At 40.8% G+C, this 17,249-nt stretch overlaps 1 protein-coding gene across 1 annotated transcript; it reads left to right on the top strand.

The window, feature by feature from the left end:
* Positions 1-899: 899 nt before the first annotated feature.
* On the top strand, positions 900-16,961 carry uhrf1 (ubiquitin-like with PHD and ring finger domains 1). The gene is made up of 17 exons (XM_033622743.2): positions 900-1,010; positions 4,479-4,641; positions 4,764-5,027; positions 5,774-5,928; positions 7,852-8,067; positions 8,353-8,468; positions 8,641-8,827; positions 8,964-9,087; positions 9,390-9,497; positions 9,635-9,739; positions 9,869-9,975; positions 10,087-10,249; positions 10,453-10,590; positions 13,100-13,202; positions 13,436-13,584; positions 14,219-14,317; positions 15,645-16,961. Exons 2-17 carry the CDS (start codon positions 4,489-4,491, stop codon positions 15,789-15,791), a joined length of 2,334 nt encoding a protein of 777 aa, XP_033478634.1. The 5' UTR covers positions 900-1,010; positions 4,479-4,488; the 3' UTR covers positions 15,792-16,961.
* Positions 16,962-17,249: the final 288 nt, after the last annotated feature.

Raw genomic sequence — 17,249 nt, 5'->3', positions numbered from 1 at the left:
CGATTCTTAACTTATCTGAGCATAAACTAATAGAAACATGAATATTGTATACTATTCCTGCCAATAGGGGCCCCTAAATCACACACACACACACTGGACCTTTAAGTTAATAGTGACACAATAGAATGACAGGAAACACTGGAAGACCAGACTTGAGCTGGGGATGCTGTGGTCACATGCATCAGTGGTACACCCCTTCCACGAGTTCACCATATAACCTAGTACAGTACTCACTAAGCAAATAGAAACAGAGATAGGCTGTATCAGAAGCACATGACACATGCAGCGTGTTGCACTGTGTGGATGTAGTATTTTCCGAGCCAACACACACCCACACGCAGTTTCTCCCATTCACCCAAATACAGATCCTCCTCTCACACATCCTACACCTGCTTCTTATTTCCACTGCTCTAGTTTGAAATGAGTTGGCCTCATTCACTTTTCAGCTCCCGCCAAACTGAACCAGAGGTAATTGCACATCATTAATTAACAGCATCATGAATGAATCAATCGCGGGGCTCCACGTTAAAGTTTATCATATTTAGACGGTCAGTTTAAAGTGGAAGCTCGCTGCGGAGCCAAACAACGAAGCAGTCACGCTTCAGACATGATAAACAGCTCTACCAGCGGGGTTGTTTACTAGAGCCACCATCTGTCTTTTCAGGTTGCCGGTTGACTCGGGCGCTTCGTAATCTCGCGATAAATGTCGAGGTAATGGCGAGCTGCACCCACGAGAATGTCGTTTCGCGCGCTGAAGCTAAGCTCCAGTCACATTCCAGATTGACAGCTCTGCCAGCCAATAGAATCGAGTTGCTTAGAGGAAGCCAGCCAATGGCGAAGCTGAGTTTTTAGAGCAGGCGGGGTATGAAAGTCTTGAAGAATAACTCATTGATCAATCTCCAACAAGGCAAGAGTTGGTCGTGCAAACCGTACACAGAAGTTATTTGCGGAAAACGTGCGCGTTACTCCGTTAACGTCAATTTCTTGGTTTCACTTGAACGAACAAACAGGTAAAGCGGGTTTTTTTCTCATGTTGTGATAACTTTTAAAATTGTGCTCATTGATATGTTCACTCAGAAGCTAGCTCACTATGGTTAGCTAACTTGACTTTAGTCCAGCCTCGTTTCTGTTTGGCTAAGCTCACCAAGTTCCCCAGCCAGCCAAATGTTAAACTCAAAATAACTGAAATAATAAGTTACCGGGACTGTTTTCATGCTGCTGAATGTACTCTGACTCCTAATTGCTAAGATTCAGTTACCAGTTGAGAGCTCTAACAATAAGTTGTAACGTGGGTTGCTTTATGCATTGATGGGTGGTGATGAACTTGACTACCACGAGCTGTTATCTTGTGGTGTTTATCTGTAGTAAAGCCACACAATGTGTAACACATGGCAATATTAAAACTAGCTTTGCCCCCTAACTGCTTCCCATGAAGCAACAACAAACACGCTAACCTCAAACAACATGATTATTTTCCTCTTTTTCCGTGTTGGCTCCTGATGAATTAGCTCGTGTTTTTCGTCTGTATTTTGAATTAAATGAATGGTTTTGGTGAAACCGTGCGTTGAAGGTGGTAGCAAGGAGTTTGTTTTCGATGTTACCACTCGTGTTTTGTTCACTGGTGTTGGTTTATTTCGAGCCAGCAGAGCGAACAACACCTCAGCTGAGACCGTAAAAGTAAAAGACAAGCAGCCGTCGAGCCTGCAGCTCACCGCTCAGTAGGAACAAAGCACGGTCTGTGTGGAGAAATGAGTGGTTTATTATTGTGAAAATCGCCTACAAACTGCATATGATGTAGTATTTCGGTGTGTTTTATTGTCAGAGACCGAAGGCACATTGTTTGCTAGCGCTCCCTCCCGTCCGGATGTGCCTGCTTTTAAAAGAACTGGGAGTGGCCTACAGCTCAGTTTCCCGCACTGTATTTAAATCAGCTTGTTCCCTCCCTTTCTGATATTCTGTTGAAGTGACAGCCCAGTGCTGACAGCAGCGCAATACACCCACCAAGGACTGGCATAATCTAACTATTGCTGCTGAGAAACTTGTAAATCATCCTTTAAAAATAATTTCATTTAGACCAAAAAGAATGCACCATTTCAGTGAATGGATTAACTTAATTCATGCACAGAATGCAACACAAAGTGCTTTACAGTTCAGCAGCAGATAGATGCGGCAAAAAGGTAAATTTAAACTATTAGACAACACTCATGCAATGAGAAATGAGAGAAAATCACACAATATTAAATCAGACTACTGCTAGTTATAGGCAATATTGAAAATGTATGTTTTGAGCTGTCATGTCAGCCACCAAGTCTAATAATAATACTAAACTTTATTTATATAGCACATTTCATACAAGAGATGCAGCACAAATTGCTTTACAATAAAAGCATTATAAGCACTGAGGGCTTCACATGAAAATAGACATAACGGACATTAATCAGGCAAGGCAATTCAATATAAAATGACATTCAAAACAATTAAAACATGGATTAACTGATTCATACAGTCATAGAGTTGTAAAACTACAAATCATAAAATCAAGTACGATTTTTAAAAGCGCTGTGGCAGCATGAAGCGTAAACACAAAGTAAAAGCGTAAAAGGAAAGAGTTTCAGACCTGCAGGAAAGTCAGAGCGAGTTAAAAGCTAAGGTCAACAGATATGTTTTAGCTTTCTTTTATATAGAAGAATATTTAGGAAGCTAGCTTCCCTCATATCTGTAGGTAGTGCGTTCCATAGATTTGGGGTGTAACTGACAAAGGCTGCATCCCCCAATATTAAAAGGCAGGGTGTTGTAATCTTCTGGGGCATCTCCAAAGTTTTTGGTCATGACTTAGAAAGTAGAAACAGTTAAGAAAACAATCGTGGAGGATCTCAGGGTTTTTATGGGCATTTTTTGCTTTTAATTGATAGGATAGTGAAGTGTGAAAGGGGGAGAGAGAGAGGGAGAGACATGCAGCAAAGGGCCACAGGCTGGAGTCGAACTCGGGCCGCTGCAGCAACAGCCTTGTTCATGGGGCGCTTCCTCTGCCACTAAAGCACCGACGCCCCAGCCATTAAGTGCTTTTAAGAAGTAAAAGGACTTTAAAATCTATTCTAAATGATTGAGTTTGCAGGAACTTCATGCTTTCACAATGTCTACAAAGTGCTTTCAATAAGCAACAAACCAGAGTGTTAAAGTGCTGGATTTGTGTGGATTGAAAGCTTAAGGGCGGAGGGAAAGACTTACTTAAAATTTGGCCAGCTCAGTGTGGACATGGGCTAAATAGTCATAGTTGTGGGTTCAGAATCAGCAAATCTTTATTGACCATAACAAGGAAATGTGTGTATGAAATGGCTCACAAGAAAACAAAAACCACAACACATAGTAAGGTACAAAAAAATATAATAGTGCACCAAGCATGCAAGTATATTCATAGCACGTATTTATATGCAAATACATGCTGTGGAATTTGGTTAAAATTGAGAACAACAGTAGTCATTGAGTAGAGGAATATTAATAGACACAAACAGCACTTGGTAACTTTTTAAAAAATGTTTTATATTTGCTGCCGACTCTATTGCCTTGAGGCATTTCTAATGACCCTACTGCATGCGAAGGAAAACATCCAGTCAGAGCCAAGGAGTCTCGGCTCTCAATTAAGGATCCGGAAGTGCGGTCAAACTGTTAAACTAGCCAGCGCTTATCAAATATGAATCAAGATTCTTTTACTGCTTTGCCCATTCTGTGCCTTTTTAAATGCTTCCAGAAATGTATCATGGTGTCCTGTTAAGCTGTAAAATTTTTAAATTTTTTGTCCCGTCTGCCATGTTGGATGCAGTTAAAATGGAGTGCAGCTGCGTTAGCAATTCCTCTGCTCTGATTGGTTGCTGTCGTGAGGCAGTCTGATTTTGGCACATCCGTTTAGAGGCAGTAGGAAGGGGAGGAGGTGCATCTTTTTTTTTTCACAGACTATTTGTCTCATGCACGTCTTTCAGAATATAGTGTCAGTTTCTACAAATAGGACACAAAATTACTTTCATAAAAAATGTTACTGTAGCTTCAATTAATGCCGTGAGCAGAGGGAACCAATGCTCATTTATTTGCAAAACAAACTGACCTCTTCACTACAGTGTTGCCTCTAGAGGAAAATGTTAAAAACAAAATTTAGGATTGATGCACAGACCAAATCATATTTTATCAGACAAGGCCATAGTGGTGTTCATTGGGCTTGATCTGCATGTTTTATTTCAGGTATTACTTTGGTTTAAAATGTTTTTTGCAGTGGAAACAGATGCAAACAAACACAAATGAAAAGCAAACGATGCCCATGCAAGTGATAGAAATTTACCAAAACTGGCTCGCTTCTGATCACTGTGCTGGAGTTGAAGGTGTAAACAATCAGTCAATCCATCAAACAAGACTGATTACAGTATCTAGTGAAGTAATTGCAATGATTATTATTGCTATAACGGATCATGGTGTGGCTGTTGACACAGGGCAGCTGCAATGTGGATTCAAGTGCGCACAATGGATGGGAAGGAAACCCACCGGGTGGATTCCCTGTCCAAACTCACCAAGGTAGATGAGCTGCGTCTCAAAATCAGCGAGATCTTCAAGGTGGAGCCAGAGAGGCAGAGGCTGTTCTACCGCGGCAAGCAGGTGAGGCAGCATGGTTAAAATTTTGCTCAGAGACGTGTCTTTGATGATGTTTATTGGGGTATTTGTGTCCTAGTAAGTTATTAAAACTTCCTTAAAATTCATATATTTCTGTCTTTCATCAGATGGAGGATGGCCATACTATATTCGACTACAACGTGGGTCTTAACGACATAGTGCAGCTGCTTGTTAGGCAGAAGATGCAGCCCATCAATGTCGTCAAAAGCAAGGACAAAGAAGCTGAGCTCTCGGACTCCGATTCTGGTTGTGGCTCAACCCAGAGCGAGTCTGACAAGAGCTCAACTCACGGTGAGGTAGAGGGTCAGACCGCCGGCACCTCTGCCCAGACGACCCCAGAGCTCATCGACCCAGGGTTTGGATTTTACAAGGTACGTGTTTAAAGCTGGTAGTTGGGATTACATTGGATGTTTATACTGAAAGTCTTCACAAGTTATTTCTGCCTTGTGGGGAGGTGGAAATCAATTATTTCTGTAGGGATAAGTGGTTAAAAGCTGTGGTGTATGACCTGCATTTAGCTGCGGTTAGAGGAAGTCATCAAGCGTGTTCAACTAATACGTTGACCCAATTGGATCAATCACCACTGTTGATTTAATGGAGCTGGACTGCAACGTGGATGTTTCTTCTACTTTTTACATGTTTCATTTTGGGGTGATTGGAATACATTCTTTTTTTCTTGCTGCCTCTAACAACAGCTGTTGGCCAGTGACACCTCCTGATAATTGTGTTCATCTCAATAAAATGCATGTTTCTCAACATGAAATCATGCTGACAGTTGTGTGGGCCACTTTCTGTAAGAGGGAGGGTGTAAATAAATGGGAATGCTGCAGGGGGCACTGGCCACCCTCCACTATAAGCAGGAGACATTCACCAATATGAAAACTTCAGCTTCTAGTATATTTCTTCAGAGCTGCATGTCGGATGGTTGAATAGCTTCAGAAACCCCTCCAGTACATTTTAAAATGCTGACTAGCAGGCTTTGGATCTTGTTTTTTGAACATTCACATGATGCATTTTTTAAGTTATTACTTGTTGCACTGAAAACAATCGCTACAGTTTTTAAAATGTCTCTGCTCTGAATATCTGGCTAACCTTTTCTTTTCTGTGTGTCTTTAAGATCAATGAGCTGGTTGACGCAAGGGATTTGAACATGGGGGCGTGGTTTGAGGCCCAGATTGTGAATGTTACGAAGACGGAAAAGACGCCTAAAGAAGAGGGTGCTGAGGCGCAGCCAGCGGGGGAGGAGATACTGTACCATGTTAAATATGAAGAGTAAGAATCCTTTTCTATTACGCATGCTTATCACTGTTTTTTCCCCCAAAGACATGTGTTGAGCCCAACTAACACCACTCTGTGAGCTATCTTTGTATAAACATAAAAGTTTTGTTAATAGGCAGCCACCTGCAATGTAGATGTTATTTTATAGTTGTAGAAGGAGAAACAAATTGCTGTTTAAAGCACACAACTGATACAAGCAGTAGAATTGATGATAAATGGCGGTGGGATTATGTTGACTATCTGTAAAGTACAGGAAGGAGATGGAGCACTATAATACACTATATTTTTAAAATCAAAAGTATTAAACAAATGGTGAACCAAAGACAATTGCTCATCAAAGATGATTTCAGAAATGTCCAGGTCTGGATAAGTATGGAAAAAAAATTGCATTTCCAGATGACTGGTATTGCTCCAATTCTGTTTTCTAAAATATTAAAGGCAGAATTTCTAAAAAGTGAATTAATCTTATAAGTGGAGTGTTGTTCATGGGGCTTAGAGCAGGCAGCTAACGCAGTATGTAAGAGTGCAGGCCAAGGTGAGTTGTCAAAAGCAAAGAAAGAAGTATGGCATGGGACTGATTGCCCGCTCCTATGCAGAGCCGCCTCTATGCCTGTATGTCAGAGTCTGCAAAGCAGCTCTGGACCAAATCTGTTGATCCGTGACCAGATTAGTTTAAAAGAAAATTAGGAAATTTGTTTCAAATGCATGTATACATAGCACCACAAATAACCAAATATTAAACTTAACATTTAATTTTAATGACTGAACATTTTAATTATGCAGTAATTTAATAGTCAGAAAAGTAAACAGTATCTTATCTGTGCAAGGAAACCATACCTCTATGCTGCGTTCATGGGGAATCAGGCAGACGGAACAGTCAAATGACAGGACGGTAAAATGAAACATGCATGTTGATGTGTTGCGATGGTGTTGCCATATTGTTTACAAAGAATTTAATAAAATACATGAAATAGTTTTATTTATTTATTTATTTTTTTTTGGAACATAATTTTTCTAGTAATGTCCAGTGATTATCCAAACCTCGTGTTTACCTTGTGTGACGGGGCTATGTAACTTCTGGTTTTAAATTCCGCCGTGAAGGACGGCAAAAGTTAAAATATTTTAGCTTTAAATGGCAGTGCTGTTCACAGTTACTGCTGTTGGCCTCATTCAGTTTACCCGTCCTGCTCTCCTTCACTAAAATGACGTCTTCTGTGATTCCACGTGAATGCAGCATTATGGATGTGTTCATCGTTGTTTGAATCGACACAATAAATAAACAAGGCTGCACAGATGCCATGAAGATTTAATTAATTAACTTTTTCATCCTATTCTAGCTATTTGTACTCGCGTGTCATATATGCTCTGAAGATCTGCTCAGAATCCTTGAAATCTGAGTGTGGAGAATTACGGAATTTTAAAATGGTAAATGTGTAGGAACCCCAATGTTCATACAAGCAGGTTTCAATCAATTGGTTTATCAATTCTTTATTTCTCAAACACAGTGATTGCTTGTGTGAGAGGGACAGTGAGTGAGATTTTTTGTTCAATATGTGAACTTCATAGTCTGTCAGAGCTGCAGTGATGGAAAGTCAATGTATTTGATATTCAACCTTTAAGTGGTAAAATAATGTCAGTTCCAGATAGTCCAATGCAGATGAGATACCTTTTACATAAAGACATCATAACTACGTTAATCTGGTCTGGAGGTCCCCATGTTGACTGCAGAGGCAGTGTTAAGTCCAAGTTGATGCATTCAACAATTGTTGTACCAGTGCTGCACCAGTAGACAATCCTCACCATTTAAACATACTTTTATACATTCAGCTACACTCCGCACTGTGAAGGAAGCACCTGTGGTGGTGTGTGGCTTGCCCCCAAACTGCAACTGATGTGATATCACATTTACCATCCCAGCTACCCAGAAAACGGAGTGATTCAGTTACTGGCCAAGGATGTTCGTCCGCGAGCCCGTACAGTGTACCAGTGGCACCAGCTGGAGCCACAAATGGTCGTTATGGTCAACTACAATCCAGATGACCCCAAGGAGCGTGGCTACTGGTATGATGCTGAGATCCAGAGGAAGAGGGAGACACGCACTGTGCGAGAGATCTACGCCAAGATTATTCTTGGGTAAGGGCTTTGTTGAATGTAGAAGTTTTGTTGCCGTGTTGTGTAGCAGCACACAGAACAGTGGGAACTGCCACAAGTCAAATATCTATTAACCAATTGGCAGTTGATCATCTTGTGGTCCCGTTTTTATCTATATATTAAAGTTATTGGGTTTTGGGAAGCCACAGAAGCAGGTGGGAAGAGGTTTCCTGCTGTGCTATCAGTAGATCTCATATTATATAATATTGTAAGCAAGAGAATGTACTACTTTATAGCTACCATGACAGTTTGTTTCTTTGCTTGCAGTGATGCTGGTGACTCCCTTAATGACTGCCGGATCATGTTCCTGACTGAAATCTACAAAATCGAGGAGCCTGGTTCCCTGAGTGACGCCCCAGCTGGATCTGACAGTCCACTAAAAAGTAGGTTAAAAAACTATTCTGCTCGGATATATTCTATATTTCAGAATGTTCTTTGCAGGTAAATGTAGTCATTGTGAAAAAAATGTGACTTGTGAATGATCATGTGAATAGTTGACGTTAACTGCTACAAATGAAACTTGCCCCACCTTACTGAAATGTCTGTATTCTCCAGGGTCAAATGGACCTGAATGCAAGCACTGTAAGGACGATCCCAAGAAAAACTGTCAGTGGTGTAACTGCCATATCTGCGGCATCAAGCAGGATCCTGACAAACAGCTGCTGTGCGATGAATGTGACATGGCCTATCACACTTACTGCCTGAACCCTCCACTCACCTCCATCCCTGACGACGAGGACTGGTCAGTAGGATCATGTGCAGAACTCAACAATCCATTGAATCACACAGATACCGTGACATCTCTGTAACATGGAGTCATCACTTGTGTTATTGATACATTGTGCTATAATTGACCTCTGCATGTCATACTGTCTCAGGTATTGCCCAGGTTGCCGTAATGACGCCAGTGAGGTTGTGTTGGCTGGAGAGAAGCTGAAGGAGAGCAAGAAGAAAGCCAAGATGGCGTCTGCCAGCTCCTCCAGCCAGAGGGACTGGGGCAAGGTGAGTGCTGCAGACACAAACAGCAATTATTATTCAGATTTTGATCATTTTTAGACATTTAAAATTATGGTTTTGATACGTCAATAGTTTGGGTTGTTATCACAGTTGAAATGAACAACAATTAACATTTTATACCAACTGATTTGTCAAAAATATTGGCACTGGTGACAGTACGTACAGTATGTTGTGAGAAATAAGAATACAGATGACATGCTCAATGTCCTGTAGAAAAATAGCTGTGTTACTATACTCGGTGATTAACACCAAAGTTTTCAAATATAAATTACTCCTCCCCCCTCCAGGGAATGGCTTGCGTTGGTCGAACCAAGCAGTGCACCATCGTCCCGTCCAACCACTACGGCCCAATCCCCAGCATCCCTGTCGGCTCTTTGTGGAAGTTCAGAGTGCAGGTCAGCCCACGCAACTCAAGAGTTTAATTAATTCTGTTGAACTGTTGCAACATATGTTGATTATAAAAAGTACTATGTTTTTTTTGTGCTTTGTCCCACTGGTCTCCAATAATGTTGAATTTCTTTGGCTTATCTAGGTTAGTGAATCTGGCGTCCACAGGCCTCATGTAGCTGGCATTCATGGCAGGAGCAACGATGGTGCCTACTCTCTGGTCCTGGCAGGAGGATATGAGGATGACGTGGTATGCTGTTTTTCTTTTTTCCCCTTTTGTCTTCAGTCTCTTTATTTATAATATTTTAAGTAATGTTATCAGACAGGGTGTGTCATTTTAATATTTGTTGTGTAATATTTGATGTGTCTTGCATTGTAGGATGATGGTAATGAGTTCACTTACACTGGGTCTGGAGGGCGAGATCTTTCTGGAAACAAGAGGACCGCTGAGCAGTCGTGTGATCAGACACTCACCCACATGAACAGGTATGACGCTAATGGCCCTAACACATTATAACTTGCTCTAAATTTTTGAATTGTTACTTTTTGCTTCATTTTATTTTGCACATACAAATTACTTTCTCTGGTTCTCACCAGGGCGTTGGCTCTAAACTGCAACGTGCCTGTCAATGACAAAAACGGAGCTGAGGCCAAGAACTGGAAAGAAGGCAAACCCGTTAGAGTTGTGCGCAGCTGCAAAGGTCGCAAGCACAGTAAATACTCCCCTGAGGAAGGAAACAGATATGATGGGATATATAAGGTAAGGACAAGTTTCTGTATGTCCTGTTGTGAGGTGTGACAATGAACTCATCACATGGATGAATTGATTGACTCAACTTCAAAGATCTAGAATCTAGAATAAAGAAGTCCAGTAAGCCAGCAACTACTGCTTATTTGAATAACTCGTGTGACTTGAAGCATCTATCAGTAGTTTTACTTGACTTTGTCATTGATTTACTTCAGGTGGTGAAGTACTGGCCAGCCAAAGGCAAGTCTGGCTTCTTGGTCTGGCGTTATCTGCTTAAGCGTGATGATGATGAGCCAGCACCGTGGACCAGAGACGGCAAGGAACGCATCAAGAAGCTTGGTCTCACCATGCAGGTAGAGATGATCACTCAGACTACATCATACCAAGAGGATTTTTCTATACAAAAAGTCCCAGTTCTTAAGTCTGCAGTGGTGTTGAGGCCCAGACACATCAAACAGACATCAAAGAACTAGTTGCGTGGGAGTGGAGTGTTGTGTCGCCTCATGTCAGCTGTGTCTCGGTCAAAAAGTTGCACCTAAACATACTGCAAAGACTACGGCCAACAGGCATCAAGTACACATGTTCTGCACCTGTGTGAGAAGAAATAACTCTGGACAGTAGCAGGCGGCAGTAGTCTGTATTCATCATACAAAAAGGGAAACATGAAGTCTGACAGGATGTATTCAAGACACTAGCCAGTTAGCACATGAACACAACCAGGGGGTATTCCAGAAAGTGGGTTATGTGAAAACTCAGAGTAAGTTAACCCTGAGATGAGGGAAACTCTGAGTTATCCGTTCCAGAAAGAGAGGTAACTGAAACTCTGAGTCAGTCACCATGGTAACAGACTTTGTGAACATAACCTGCTCGCTGACAGGTTTTCTTCAACAAACCCTGAGTTTTTCTCTGTCTCCTCCCTATTGCACGCTGTTTCATTTCCTCATTCATTCAGTCCATGTCAAAGCTTGTATCGAAGCGCATTAATTAGCGGAGATTTACCGTTTGTCACAGTCTAAATCCTGCTGGATATTAGTTTGTTACTCAGGACTGTCTTAAGTTACTGAATTTATGCACATCAGTCATTTCTTTGGACATCAGTTTTTGTCTTTATATTCAAATATTACACAGCGAGAATTCACTCTCAGCTCAGAATCAAACATCTGTCCTTTTTATATTAATTATTTTTTATAACACTGTGCACAAGGATCAGACTGTCAGTCTGTTAGAGCAGCTCCGAAATGTTTATTGCACATATGTGTAGGTCTAATTATTTAAATTTTAAAAATCGGTATGAAGCTTTAGACACGTAGTATCCACGACTAATGATCTCTATCACTGATGTCACTGGTCGCACTGATGGAACATAATTCCTATAGCCTAATATTGGGGATTATATGTTAATATTTCTGAGTGAGCATTGGTGCAGCATTTCAGCGTCTTTAAATTTACTACATTTGTAGCTGAAATAAAGTCACTGAATGCTGTTGAGTCAAGATACAAATAGATGTGCAACATTTTAAAATCTACTGTATTTTAACCTCAATGTCTTTTCAAGTGCAAATCACCAAACACATTATTACTGGGTCAGACTGTGAGTTTACAGTCATGTCTTTATGTCTTTTGATTTATAGCCTAGCCTATATGTTTTAAATCTTCCTGTTTTTCAGTTGCTGCCTCCTGTGTTTTTCCCCCATCAGATTACATCCGAACAAATATATTATTATATATTAATATAATGTAATGTATCTACAGCCTGATACACAGTCAGATTCCACCACTTTATCTTCATTAAGGAAATGTAAGTCTGATAAATGATGAATAAATGGACAACACTGAATAAAACTTTTTTATTAACTTTATGGTTAACTTATTTACACTTTCCTCGCTCTGACTCAGGCTCTTCTTTTAAAGATGAACGTGCACCGTCTGCTACACGTGCATTAATATCTCTACATCCACTGGATTAAAATGGAGACGCTGTCTTTTATTTACCTGTTGCCATGGTGAATCATGGAGTCGGAGCTCCATTGATGATGGCTTTTTATTGTCGGCTTAACTCAGAGTGAACATACTCAGAGTTGACTGAACTAACTCAAATCAGCTGTTCTGGAACTGGTAACTCAGAGTTTCCCATCTCAGGGTAAATCAACTCAGAGCTCAGGGTTAGACTCAGGGTTTGCTGAACCTCCTACCTGGAATACCCCTCTGGTGTTGAAAGAACAAAGGATATTTACCGTGTGCCAGTGCACAGTAACCCACACCATTATGAATTGTGTCTGCCAAGAGCTCAGTGGCTGAAAAAAAATAATTTTGCCTCACAAGTTTGCTTCGATCTCACTCCCTCTTGACTTTTGTCATTTGTTTGCTTTCCTCGCTTCTGTTTCTCTTCTTGTTCACTGAGTTAAACTGCCAAACAGAGTAATTTTAGTCACTGATGGGCTCCACTGGGTCCGACGCAGATTAAACATGCTGAATCGTCTGAAAAACAGGCAATTAGGGCCAACGGTGCAGGACGCCCAGCCAAAACTAGAGCAACAGATGCTCACCAATGGCCCAACATTGACCAATGGCCAACCGTCTGCTTGGTGTGTCAGGGTCCCTAAGATGGGGTCAGAGCCTGGATTAAAAAATTTTCAATGAAGATGTGTAACAAATGCTTAAACTCGCACAAACATTCTAGCATGCTAATGTTAGCATGTTTTGTCACCATTACATTAAACACTCATTATAGCGTGTTAAAGTACGAGCAGGTGCATATTTAATTGTTGCATAGTAAATGTTAAGATGCAGACATTGGCTTTGCTTTGAGCTGATTGGTAGCGATAGCGTAACTTCAATTAAATGGTCTCAATGTTGTTTCAGTATCCTGCTGGCTATCAGAAAGAGAAAGAGAACAAAAATGAAGTGGAGGAGGAGGCGGCGACACCCAACAAGTCAAAGAGGAAGAGAAAATCTCAGGCCAGTGGTAAGTTCTCTGTGTGTATGTGGGTGTGAGTTTTTTTTTGTTGTTGTTGTTTTTTAACCTTTCTCCCGTATTCAACTGCTGTGAATCATCCCTTAGCTATGTGTTGGGTTGTTGTGGTGTACTGTATCACTGACGGGAGATTGAATTTTATGTTTATGTTTGTTTCTGTGTAGAAACTGAAGTATAATCTGCCACCAACTCTGTAGTGAAATGAAAATGTTTCTTTCTGCCAGAATCCCCCAAGACCCCACCAGCAAAGACTCCCAAGAAAATAAAGGTAGAAGTGTACAAGCTCACCCAGGAGCAGAAAGGTCTCATCAAGAGTGATGCACCAAACAAGAAGCTGTGGGATGAAGCCATGGAGTCACTGTCACTTGGACCGGTAAGCATGGCCGTGTATTTGGTGATGTCACCAGCCGGGTTTCTAAATGATTAAGCTAATGTTTTGGAGAAACTGTGGCTCTGTTTGTTATGCATGTGAATGAGAGCAACGAAGCGGTAAATTGAGCTTAAATTTCAAAACCACTTTAACACCTTCATTCAGTGAGCCTGAAGCAGTAGTGCTTTTTGGTGATTAATTAATGGCACAATCACATTGGTGTGATTAAATTAAAAAAGCTAAGTTTGTCCAACACCCTATACCTTGGAAGCTCTTTTGACAAGAAGTATGTACCTACAGTGGATTTATTTCCTAACTTAAAATGCCCTCTATGAATGAAAAGTTTGGTTTGTGTGACTGTTGGATCTTTGTCAGTGCTGCATTTTGCTGTGGCTTCGTGAAACCACAGTGTGAACCAGTTATCGCTACATGGGTGTTGAGTTGAGGTGCAACAGAAGCTTGTTGGTGTACATTTTTGCACGTGATGACCTTTAGGTGCCTAAAAAGTCTCTTGCACATATGAAATAGCAGAAGTCTGAGTAAAAAAAAAACAACTAACGAGACCTGCTTTAAACCTCCTTCTCTGAATAGTGATACGACTGTCTTCTCTTCTCACACGTTTGATTTGTTTCTGCAGAAATTCTTGAACAAAGTCGAAGAAGTTTTCCTCTGCATTTGCTGCCAAGAAGTGGTCTATATGCCCATAACCACAGAGTGCCAACACAATGTCTGCAGGGTAAGAAACTATCTTTGTCACAAACTTTGGGATCCAGAGTGACTGCTTGATTGCAGGTGCAAAACGAGCAGTAAACAAGATTCCATGAATGCACTGTTGTTGCAATGCATTGCACTAAAATAGATGAGCTTTCAGTAGGGGGGGCAGTTGAGATGAAGAGGAACATCCATTCTGTTGCTTTGCATCTTTACATCGGGCAGGAATGACTTCTTTTGGCATAGCCCAATGGCACAATTTTTTTTTTTAGCTTTATTGCCCAGTTTAAAACAAATCCAATGTAATAAGTTACATTACTTATTACATTTTTAACAGGGTAGCTTTTATCTGTAACCTATGACATTTAAAAAGTAACCTTCCCAACACTACTAACCAGCAAGTTTATAAGAAAACAAAATGCAAAAGGCCTTTACTTTTAGTCTGGTGCTCCAGTGACTGAGGGAGCTTTAGCACTGCATTTTAGAGAGGATCACACTTCACTACTTGGTGTGGGTGCTGCTCTTTCTGCGATACTGCTGGTAATACTGTCCTAGTGGCGGTACCGCATTGCTGCAGAAATGTACAGGCCACCCTCCAGTGTCCCCCCAGGTAGCCCTGCTGAGTAACTGCTTAATTTTAACCCGCAAACGTCCTTTAGCAAGGTTAACTTTGTTAGCACCACTAGCCGCGCTGACACTGCTAACTGCGCAAACAGATCTGCAGTGCCAATGGAGGTTTGTGGTTAAAAATAGAGCCACTTACTCACTGGGGGGAGACTGCAGGCGCAGCTGTTAACTTGTTTCCACCAAACCTGGTTGTGCACAGTGCAGGAAACTGAAGAGTAGCAAAGTTAGCCTGTAGAACAAAATGCGTATCCGGTCAAAAATATTGTCAGCGGCTAACTGTTGACATCCCTAGCTTTTAGCTTATACATACACATCTTTGAAATTCAGGGAGCAGGAAAAACATTGGAAAATCATTCTTTTTAAATATGACTTGATTGTATGCAGTTACTCAATCATACCTCTTTAACAGATGAAGGAGGTTTTTGATAAAGGATATGACCTAAAACATTAAATTATTTCATTGTGTTGCAGGAGTGTTGGGGTTAGAATGGTTATCTTAAACATCGGGGTAGCTGTAGTAGCTTTTGATCTTCTGACACATCCCAACCTTACATCCACCCTGTGACAGAAATGTTTCTGAAACTGTCATATAGCATTCTAACTTAACGCTATCTTAAATTTACAAATTGATAACTAACAGAACATGAGTGACCTGTTACACAGTGACATGTTGATTTTAAAAAGTAGTAGTTCCTAAAATTGAAAGTTGTTTCTTTTTACCTCAGGAATGCCTGCAGCGGTCCTTCAAAGCAGACGTGTACACCTGCCCGGCCTGCAGGCACGACCTGGGCAAAAACTACTCCATGACCGTCAACAAATCCCTGCAAGATATTCTAAATCAATTTTTCCCAGGGTACAGCAGCGGGCGATGATCATTGGCTCGGTCTACTCAGCCCTCGAGGAAACGCGATGTAAACTGTAAGGGGAATTTTCAGTGGAGGCAATAAAGAATCAGTTTCTCTTAATATATTTTTATGATTTATAAAACTACCATTTTTGTGGACTTCAATGCTGCCATTTTTCACCTTGGATCTGCCATGACGTGTAGTTAAAGATAAATTGAAAATTCCTTTTTGTAACTGTACCATTACTCCGTTAATACTTTACACCGTGATTTTACTCCCAGCGTTTTCATTTTGTACCATTAACTAATGCTAATGTTATCCATATTGTTAAATGTTTGTTACCTTTAACTAAATCCCTCCATTTTAACACTCCTTAAGAGAATGTTGAGTCAAAAGTGGTTTAGTCATTTGCCCAAGTTGTTTGGAGGTTGTTTTGTACGAGGCTTTTATTAGAATCCAGATCCTATCTGGTGTGCCGTTAGTTTGGCTGTGGTTAGTCATCATTTTGGTGCAATTTTTTAACATCTGTCAATGTTGGGGGAGTTAACTGTCTGACCATCATCTGACCTGGAAGGCTCCGTTATGTGACTCCTGTAGCTCTGTACTTGTCTTTACTTTAATTTTTAAATACCTGGTTTAGGGTTCAGTTGACCAACTAGATAAAAGTAGACAAACCATCAACATAGTCAGGGTTTGAAATATGCACCAGCCACCGGCCAAATGCTGGTAAAATATGCAAGTGGCTGCCAGAAACAAACAATAGTGGCCAGTAGATTCTGGAATCCATCAGCCACAGTTGCAGGTGGACATAAACTGCATAATATAATCTTGACAGGCTTCCAAATGTGATGCTTTGCGTTTGTGCTGACTTGGATCAGATGATTTCAATTGCAGTAACATGACAAGTGATCAGAGCTCCATAACATGTAGATGAGACCCTGAGATACAAGCACAAACTGAACCACTGGACAGTCTGAGAGGAAGTGTCGTGTCAGGGAATGGTGTCATCAAATGTGGTTGGACAGTTTGTGTATTGGTTCCTTAAATATTGTCACACCCTAATGTTACATTTGTATGTGAAGCTTGTGAGATTTGGTTTAAAAGTTACTATGAATTTGATACAACCAGCTAAACATTATAGATTCTTAAGCCCATTATATACTGCGGTGAAGATTTGAATTTCCCCAGTTCACTTTTTAATAAAGTCCAAAGAAACGAAACTACTTAACCAAGAGTGTAATGTAGGTCTCCCATATATCTAGCTCTTTAGACTTTGCCCTCACTCAAACCTAATTGAGTCTAGAAACCTTATTTGTATTTTTTGCTAAAATTAAAATTTGTACTTTTTCATCTTTTATAATCTATTACTGCCATCTGTGTGTGTGTGTGTGTGTGGGGGGGGGGGGGGGGGGGGTGTTGTTCAGTCAGATTTTTGTGTCTCCTGTGGTCACTTGTTCTACCTGACCACACTGAAATAAACAGAAA

Source organism: Epinephelus lanceolatus, chromosome 6, assembly GCF_041903045.1.
Source record: "Epinephelus lanceolatus isolate andai-2023 chromosome 6, ASM4190304v1, whole genome shotgun sequence".
In the NCBI taxonomy this organism is placed as follows: Eukaryota; Metazoa; Chordata; class Actinopteri; order Perciformes; family Serranidae; genus Epinephelus; species Epinephelus lanceolatus.
Note: the sequence above shows the minus strand (reverse complement) of the source record. Positions and strands in the feature narration are given on the sequence as shown.

Coding starts and splice junctions, on each gene's coding strand:
- uhrf1 (XM_033622743.2), top strand. CDS start 4,489: ATGTGGATTCAAGTGCGCACAATGGATGGGAAGGAAACCCACCGGGTG. Junction 4,642..4,763: donor TGTTCTACCGCGGCAAGCAG/GTGAGGCAGCAT, acceptor GTCTTTCATCAG/ATGGAGGATGGCCATACTAT. Junction 8,469..8,640: donor ATCTGACAGTCCACTAAAAA/GTAGGTTAAAAA, acceptor TGTATTCTCCAG/GGTCAAATGGACCTGAATGC.